Genomic DNA, 9,638 nt, shown 5'->3' with positions numbered 1-9,638 from the left:
GTACTACATATGATCCTACCAGCAATGTCAGGAGTGATCCCTGAGTGGAGCCAGAAGTAAACACCGAGTACCACTGGATGTGGTCCAAAAATCCATACATACACATATACATATAAATGTACACATGTATGTATTGGTGCTCAAAAGCTCAGCCCAGGTATCTGAACAACAGCATAGCGGGTAAGGTGTTTGCCTTGCCCACCATCAACTCAGGTTCAATCGCCTTCATCCCATATGCTCCCCCTTCCCCGAGCCTTCCGGAAGTAACCCCTGAACACCACTGGGTGTGTCTCAAAAAAAAAAAAAAAAAAAAAAACACAGCCCAATTTATCATCCCTCATTATTAAGTGGTCTAAGCTCAACAAGATTTATATATGAGTATGTTGACTTTTGCCATTACTCATTGTGTGACACCAAACATTGTTCTGGCATTTTTCTATTGAGAAAAATGTTCAACTTCAGAGTAGCATTAAACAGCTGGAGTGGCAGTAGAGTGGACTGGGCATTTGCTTTGCATGTGGCTGACCTAGATTCAATCCCTGGCACTCAGCTAGGATTAACTCCTGAACACTGCTGCATGTGGCCCCAAAACACAATTAAATACATAAGTAAAGGAAATCTTATAGGGGGAGGTGGTTGGCAGTGTCAGGAACTAAACCCAAGACCCTACCACTGAGTCACAATCCCAGTCCTGACCAGGAAATACTAAAACAAGTCTTTACATTTAAGGTAAATGCACATATTAGACACTAAGTGTTGCTTACTAACACTATTTGAAAGCCTGAGATAATAGATCTAAACCAGCATTCTTCATCTAATTTACACCAATGAACAGGCACTTGTCTGCATAACAATCCAAGGATTGGTGCTGATAACCACTGGGAAAGACTATTTTCCAAACTTTTTTCTCTTTATTTTGAGGCCACACCAGCAATGCTCAGGTATTATTCCTGACTGAGCTCTGGGATCATTTTTGGCAGTGTTCAGGGGACCATATGTGAGCAGGGGATCAAACTTGGATCAGTCACATGTCAAGAAAATATCTTTTCGGCTATACTATATCTCTGGCCCTGATTATTAACTGTTCTATACCCGTGAACCATATGCAGTCTGTAAACTAGTGGTTGGTTGGCCTATAAACACACATACCATATGTACCATATGTGCCACATGTGTCACATGTAACAAAATTTCCTCAGCCATTAGCTGATCTTGCTATCTGAATACTGCCCAATCTCATCCTGAACAATAAAAACTGGGGCATCCACTAACCCGTCACATTCCTGAAGTTTTCTGTAAGACTCACTCCAATCACACATAACAGAATTCCCTCAGTTATTGGCTTACCTTGCTATCTGAATCCTTCTGTCCGATCTCAGCCTGAACGATGAAAATGAGGGCATCCACTAACCCATCACATTCCCGAAGTTTTCTTCGAGCCTCACTCCTCTCTGAGCTGACATTCCTGAGTGGAAAGGAAAAGACTTAAAAAATAAATAAAATCCATAAGCCTTCCCTTAAGATCCTATGTCTCTCAGTCTCAGTATTTTTCTATCCACTGGAACAAAGTGAGAACCTGCTATAAGAAAGGCATTTGAGACAAAGTTGACCTAACACGTCAAATTAGAGGGGTGGGAGGAGGTCTTATAAAATGCATGAAAGGGGCCGGGAAGGTGGCACTAGAGGTAAGGTGTCTGCCTTGCAAGCGCTAGCATAGGACGGACCGCGGTTCGATCCCCCGGCGTCCCATATGGTCACCCCAAGCCAGGGGCGATTTCTGAGCGCATAGCCAGGAGTAACCCCTGAGCGTCAAACGGGTGTGGCCCAAAAAACCAAAAAAAAAAAAAAAATGCATGAAGAATTTGAGATAGGATCAATACTTCTTTTTGTTTAGGGGGGCCACACCCGGCAGTGCTCAGGGGCTACTCCTGACTGTCTGCTCAGAAATAGCTCCTGGCAGGCACGGGGGACCATATGGGACACCGAGGTTCGAACCAACCACCTTAGGTCCTGGATTGGCTTCTTGCAAGGCAAACACCGCTGTGCTATCTCTCCGGGCCCAAATGAGGAATGGATCACAAGACATACAGGTAGAACATTACAAAGAGAGAAATAATATATTGCAGCTTCTAAAAGATATTAAGCAGAAATCAAAAAAATTTCATGAAAAAAAAAAAGGACTTGAGTTTAGCCTCAAACAATAAAAAAGGAGAAAAGGCATTTCAGGTAGGAGGAAGAACAACTCTTTGTCATCCGCCTCCACCCCTACTCTACTCTAGTACTCAATTGTTTTTGCATTTGCCTGGCGCTTGATATATAGATAATTACGGGTACAAACAGACACATACAAGTCCAAGACTAGACAAGCACATTACATGTGGTAAGCACTGAACAAAGTAGACAACAAAGAGGCACAGAAGTAGAGAGGATTATCTGGAGAACAGCAAGAAAATCGACATAGCCAGTCAGTGTATGTGGTGCACAGAGGAGCTGTGAAAAAGCAGTCTGGCTGAACGCTGAATTCAATAAACAATAAAGGCAGAGATAGAGGTTGAAAGATGAACTAGAGAAATTAGACTATTCTTAAATAACAAAGTCAGCCAGTACTCCCCAAATTTCAGGATTCCTATTCTCAAAGCTCTTAGTACCTAAGGCAGCCAGCTGTGTTGGTGAGCACCGACTCCCACTCAATATGGCGGGGCTTACAGTCTTCACTGGGCTCCCGCTCCCAACCAGAATGTGGAATGATCACTTCATCTGTCAAGGCATGCAGTGCGTGGTCCACAATTTCCATTTTGATTGAGTCATGGGATGAGAGATTCCACAGGGTTCCTGGCAAAGAAAAAACTCATCAGAAAACTTTCCAAAATCTAAGACGATGTGTTTGAAAATGGCAAAGAAAATCCCCTATTCTTTCAACTCTTAAATCTTCCTGAAAGAGCAAAATAACTGGAATGATACTCGAGCTTTTATTTGTGATGCATGTATTTATTTGTATATTATAGCTCACTGAAAACACGTCAACCATGAAAACAGTTTCGTCAAACAAAAGTTAATAAAACAATGTGGGGCCGGAGAGATAGCACAGCGGCGTTTGCCTTGCAAACAGCCTATTCAGGACCTAAGGTGGTTGGTTCAAATCCCGGCATCCCATATGGTCCCCCGTGCCTGCCAGGAGCTATTTCTGAGCATAGAGCCAGGAGTAGCCCCTGTGCACTGCTGGGTGTGACCCAAAAAACAAAACAAAATAAATAAATAAATAAATAAATAAATAAATAAATAAATAAATAAATAAATAAAGCAATGCTCCTTAACACCACCGATAATTTGGGCATGAAAATTCTCTGTGGTAGGGAAAGGTACTGCCCACTTTAGGAGATTAATGATGATCACTGGCTTTTGCTCATTAGATGCCAGAAGCACGCACTCCCACCATCAAAAAATGTCTCCAAGACACTGCAAATATCACTTGAGAGGTAAGGTTTCCCCCAACTAATAATCAATACCATACTACTTTTCTTTCTCTTGGAAGGCTGATTGTGATTCACAAAAGTGTGTCTCTGTGCAATAGTACACATAACAATAGTAAAAATCTTACTCTTCCAAAGCAAGAATGACAAGCTGAAATATCTGTATACATTGAGTAGAGTAAGACTGGACAAACAAGTATTTAAATAAATTCAAGAATGTTGAGAAGAGGGGCCAGAGCAATAGCACACTGGCAGGGTGTTTGCTTTGCATATAGCTTACCCAGGACAGACCTGGGCTCAATATCCAGAGCCCCATATGATCCCCCGAGCCAGCCAGGAGCAATTTCTGAGTGCATAGCCAGGAGTAACCCCTGAGCATCAGTGAGTGTGGCCCAAAAACAAACAAAAAATAAAAAAGAATGCTGAGAAGGGCCCAAGCAACAGTACAGTAGGTAAAGTGCTTATCTTGCACACGGCAGACCAGAGTTTGATCCTTGGCATCCCACAGGTTGACCTGAGCCTGCCAGGAGTGATTCTGAGCTCTGTCAGGTGTAGCCCAAACAAACAAAAGCTGATAAGTGACAACTGACACCCAGGTTCCAATTGTCTATGAGGTTATAGGTAGTCAGAAATAATAGAATCAGGGGCCAGAGTGGTAGCGCTAGAGGTAAGGCAAGAGCTAGCCTAGGACGAACTGAGGTTCGATCCCCCAGCATTCCATATGGTCCCCCTAAGCCAGGAGGGATTTCTGAGCATATAGACAAGAGCATCCCAGGTGTGACCAAAAAAACAAACAAACAAAAGAAATAATAGAATCAGGGAACTAAGAATGTGGCTCTTGTTTTAATGTGTGAGGGTGTTCGATCCTTAGCATCACCAAAAAGAAAAAAAAATCAGAGTAAGTAATTGGGCCAGAGCAATTGTTCAAAGCTTTGAGCACTGAGTATGCAAAGACTCTGCATATTCAAGTTCAATCCTTGGCATCACAGGGTCCCTCAACAGAGATGGGTATGGCCCCCAAACCCAAAGAAAAATATCCCACACTACTCAAAATAACATAATCTGTTGAAAACTCTTATAAACTAGAGAGCATATGCTCCAATCAGCTCACCTCACTATTGCTAGGTCAGAAAATAGATCCACTGATACCAGCTCTTGCGTGCATTTTTTTATATTTTGGGTCACACCCGGCAGGCTCAGGGGATGCTGGGATTCGAACCATCGTCCTTCTGCACCCAAGGCAAATGCCCTACCTCATTGCTATCTCTCCGGCCCTCTTGCATGTATTTAAATGAAACCAAGAATCTAAAATTTTAAGTAAAGTCTTCTGAATTTTATACATTAGCAAAAAATCCTTCTATTTTGAACTCTAAAAGGATCCAAATAAATCTGTAAAGAATGTGATTCAAAGGCCAGCAGTTCACAATCTTCTATTAAAAGGGTAGGGACAATACTGCTCCTAGGAATATACCCTAGGAGCTCAAAAGCAACATGTAAAAAAAGGCCTCTGCACCCCTATGTTTGGTGCAGCACTATTCAGAATAGTCAATCTGGAAACAACTCAAGTGCTCAAGAACATATGAGCAGCTAAAGAAACTGTGGTACACTTGTACAATGGAATACTACACAGCTGACAGGAAAAAATGAAGTCATGAAATTCACTTATACTCATTATGGATGAATATGGAGAGTATTATATTGAGCAAAATGAGTCAGAGGGAGAGGGATGAATACTGAATGATTAAAAAAAAGAGAAAGAGATAGTATGGTAAAAATATCCAGAGACAATACCAAGGGCCAGGACCAGTCCATGTTAGGAAGCTTTCCACAAATAGCAGAAGAGTGCAGTTATGTCAGAGAAAAGACAATGAGAGTTGGAAATGATGGCTCTGGACAAAAACTGGGTTATGAAAAAAGATAAATAGATAGGCATGATACCCCTCAGTAACAATAATGCAAACCAAAGTGTCTAAAAAGGGGAGAAGAAAAAAAAAATAAAAGTGTAGGGGAAGTGGGGATGTCTACTCATAGGCAAGCAGGGAGTAGGGTGGGAAGGACAATTGGTGGTGGGAAATGTGCACTGGTGAAGGGTGTTGTACATGGCATGAAACTTAATTATGAGTAACATTGAATATGTGGTGATAAAAACAACTATATTATGAACAACCTTGTAACCACGTGTTTAAATAAAGTAATAAAAATAATAAAAGGGCTGAAGGTGTGGCTTAGAGATAGAACAAATGTCTCCCAAGAGAGGTCTTGAAAGAAGAAAGGGATGGAGGGACAGAGGGAGGAAGAGTTGGAGGGAGAGTTGGAGGGAGGGAACAAAAGAAGGAAGAAAGGAGGGGAGAAGGAGGACAGGAGGAAGGGAAGGAGGGAAGGAAAACATAGCTCTTAATGTGTCAAAATTATTCTGCACGAGCACCTTTCCTTAGTCCTAGAACTCACCAGTAATGACTTCAGTGAGGTCCATGTCCCGAGCCTTCCGCAGCAATCTCACCAGGGCAGGAACACCATCACAGTTTTTTATAGCAATCTTGTTATCCTGGTCACGCCCAAAAGAGATATTCTTGAGAGCTCCACAGGCTCCGAGATGCACTTCCTTTTTGGGGTGGTCTAGCAAACCCACCAGTACTGGGATGCCTTTGAGTTTCCGAACATCGGTCTTCACCTTGTCGTTGCGGTAGCATAGATGTTGCAAGTATGCAGCTGCATTTGACTTGACAGCGTCTAAGCGGAATCCTAGCATGGCTATCACTTCTGGTAGCTCTGGCTGCCTCCAATTGGGGGGTGGGGGCCCTCCTTTACGCAGGCTATCCAAGCTTGCTAAACTTCCCCGTTCATGTTGGGCCAAAGGAGCCCAATAGTATTGGTCTGGGGGCACCTCCTCACCAATCATGTCTTCGTAGCTCCTGGAGTATTAAAGAAACAAATTATACATCAAACTGTCTTCAAGGTAGGGGTTCTTTCAGCTCTAGTATACTAGGTCTTTTTCCTACTTGCATAAATGAGATAATGAACTAATTTTCTTTTTTTGGGGGGAGGGCACAACCAGCAGTGCTTAGGGGTTACTCCTCCTGGCTGTGCTCAGAAATCACTCCTGGAAGGCTTGGGGGACCATATGGGATGCTGGGAATTGAACCCAGGTCCATCCTGGGTTGGCCACATGCAAGGCAAATGCCCTACTGCTGTGCTATCCCTCCAGCCTAAACTAATTTTCTTAACAAGATTAAACAATTAATTCTAGAGGTACTTGTCATTAAACTATTTTTCTGTGACATCTACTGGGAATCAGAACACGAGAATCAATAATAAGGATGTGGAAGCAGATATTAATCACAAAAATAAAGCCAAACTGACTGTTAAACATTTGAATGACAACTGATAGCTACTAACTTCTCTGGATGGAGAACAAAATGCATCCTCAAACAGGAGAGTTAACCAAAGTTACTGGCTCAATCCACTGATGTCAGCAAACCAAATCTGAGAACAGTTCTTACAAACTCTTAGCTAAACAGGAAATGAGGCTTTACACATGGGAAACAAATGGTGGGATGGACCTTTAAACCCACTTCACAGTTAAGCCTTCTCTTTACCATAACTGAACACTATAAAATAGGATCTGACAGAAAAAAAAAGTAGTCCAGGATTTCTCACTACATCATAAGATAACAACTTTCATATAGAAGAGGTAAACCTTGAACATTAAATTTCACAATTCCTTCCTAAATCATCTCAGCTACTGAAGGAAGCCTGGATTTAAACCCTGGCACCATACAGTCCCAGAGCACTACTGGGGTACACAGTTCCCCCCCAAAATCTAAGATTCATATATGTTCTACCATTTCACTTCTACAAATCATCTATATATATTTTTACTAGTTTTAGCTAACTAAAATATAAAGACAACTATTTTTTAGTTTTTTTTTTGGGGGGGCCACACCCAGTGACGCTCAGGGGTTACTCCTGGCTATGAGCTCAGAAGTCACTCCTGGCTTGGGGGACCATATGGGATGCTGGGGGATCGAACTGCGGTCCGTCCAAGGCTAGCGCAGGCAAGGCAGGCACCTTACCTCTAGCGCCACCGCCCAGCCCCTATTTTTTAGTTTTGAGACAGTCACATGTGCTCAGGGCTTTCTCCTTGTACTGAACTTAGGAACCACTCCTAATGGAATTCAGGAGACCATGTGTGGTCTCAGATCATGTGTGAACTCAGGTCAACTGAATACAAAGCAAGGGCCCTCCCTACCCACTGTACTACTGTTCTAGCCCCAAGATAATTTTCACTATTATGACAAATATGAAAATAAAAGTTCCCAGGTTGGGCCGGAGAGATAGCACAGTGGTAAGGCATTTGCCTTGCATGCAGGAGGACGATGGTTCAAATCTTGGTGTCCCATATGGTCCCCAAGCCTGCCGGGGGCGATTTCTGAGCATAAAGCCAGGAGTAGCCTAAGTGCTGCCAGTGTGACCCAAAAAAAGTTCCCAAGTTGCAACAGTCACTCTAAAACAGGAGTCTCAAACTCAATTTACTGGGGGCCGCAGGAGGCAAAGTCGAGGTGAGGCAGGGCCGCATAAGGGATTTATCACATTAGTAAGAAAAAAAAATAAGAAAAAAATCCGCATTAAACATTCGCATACCCCAAAGGGAACTGCTCAGGGTATGCAAATGTTTAATTCGATTAGGTAAGTGATATTTGAAGGCTGGCCGTGGGCCACAAAATGTTGTAGGGAGGGCCACAAACGTAGGCCATGAGTTTGAGAGCTCTGCTCTAAAGACACCAGGTACCCCAGGCAATAAAAAGTTCATTCCTGGGTACTACATTCTAGAGGATGAACATGTATTTATCATATTATTCCTGCTCTTATTATATAAGGTATATGTAGTATTAATTTGATCTGCTAAATTATCTGGGATTTCTCAGAACATTCAAAATGTATAGGGAGGGGGCAGAGCCATAACACAGTGGGTAGGGCATTTGCCTTGCATGAAGCCAACCTGGTTTGACCACCAGCATCCCATATGATTCCCCCTAGGCTGCCAAAAGTAATTTCTGAGTGCAGAACCAGGAGTAGCCCCTGAGTGCCATCATGCATGGTACCCCCCACCAAAAAAAATTTCCAAGGGTCCAGGGCTGGTTCAGTAACAAACATATGTGTCCTGCATGTATAAAACTACAAGTCCAAGCCCTGCAGTGCAATAGTATGAGTCAAGATCTCCAGTACTAGCCAGGCATGTGAAAGCACCACCAATTACTGCAACTAAGCACTCAGCCAGGTGTGCAACCTCCAGCAAGGATGTATAGGAGAACCAGAGCCAAGAGTCTGTACATAACCATAACAAAAGGAAAAATAAATTATATAAATTATATATACATAGATTTATAATGTACTACAATTATTTTTTCACCTTATACTACTTCTGCTCACAAAGTTTCATAGAAATGCACTACTTTCAAATAGTGGGGTAAACCTTTTCCTCCAGTTTTATCAAGAACCATCTACTGACCATCTTATTTGGGATACATGGTCACTAAGAAAAAGAGACAAAAGCAAAGACAGGTACAGAGTAAAATCAAACCAGAAATCATTCTTCCTGTTTCAGTACTACCAACAACCACTAGAGGGTGAGTCTGCCATGCTATTATTTATTCATAAACACTAGAAAGGCAGAGACCCATTATCTGTGAGCTCATCTCATGGTGGCTCCCACAGGACAGGGGGAAATCCATTGTGCAGTACTCTCCAAATAAGCCCGAGGTCTACTCCACAAAACCACTCCTACTGCCACCAATGCTTCAAGGTTGGCCTGAGCAGCCTCATTGCCAGTAAGTAACAATCACTCAACACTGATTTAGACGGACAAATCGCTAATAATTTTTCACTATTATCAAAACAAAACAACAGTTTATACTATCAAAGCAAAACGAACAGGTTATACAGCTACAATATGAAAGTCAGCTTCTCAATAGTATGTTAAGTAAAATTCCATTTTTATCAAGGGGCAATATGTTTTTCTGGTTTTCTTTATCCCTATTTCTACAAGTTATCTCACTTTAGTTTAATCAATTATAAAAACAGTGACCATAATAACCAAGATTTGGATCTGTCAAAGAAACTGAACTTTTATTTCCTTCTTTACAAGCAGTGATTAGGACATTCTTCATT

The 9,638-nt window shown here is 42.2% G+C and overlaps 2 protein-coding genes across 6 annotated transcripts in view; one reads left to right on the top strand and one right to left on the bottom strand.

The window, feature by feature from the left end:
- Positions 1-9,638, top strand: part of SSRP1 (structure specific recognition protein 1) — a 1,220,984-nt gene that overhangs the window by 606,543 nt on the left and 604,803 nt on the right. The window lies entirely within an intron of this gene.
- The window catches only part of CTNND1 (catenin delta 1), a 71,269-nt gene that overhangs the window by 14,353 nt on the left and 47,278 nt on the right, over positions 1-9,638 (bottom strand). For all 5 annotated transcript variants that reach the window (XM_049779600.1, XM_049779602.1, XM_049779598.1 and 2 more), the window contains 3 exons: positions 5,919-6,382; positions 2,649-2,832; positions 1,348-1,465 (listed from right to left, as the gene is read on the bottom strand). In XM_049779600.1, the coding sequence (XP_049635557.1) occupies positions 1,348-1,465; positions 2,649-2,832; positions 5,919-6,382 (766 nt within the window). The remainder of the gene's footprint in view (positions 1-1,347; positions 1,466-2,648; positions 2,833-5,918; positions 6,383-9,638) is intronic.

Source organism: Suncus etruscus, chromosome 9, assembly GCF_024139225.1.
Source record: "Suncus etruscus isolate mSunEtr1 chromosome 9, mSunEtr1.pri.cur, whole genome shotgun sequence".
Lineage (NCBI taxonomy): Eukaryota > Metazoa > Chordata > Mammalia > Eulipotyphla > Soricidae > Suncus > Suncus etruscus.
This window is presented reverse-complemented; position numbering and strand designations above follow the sequence as displayed.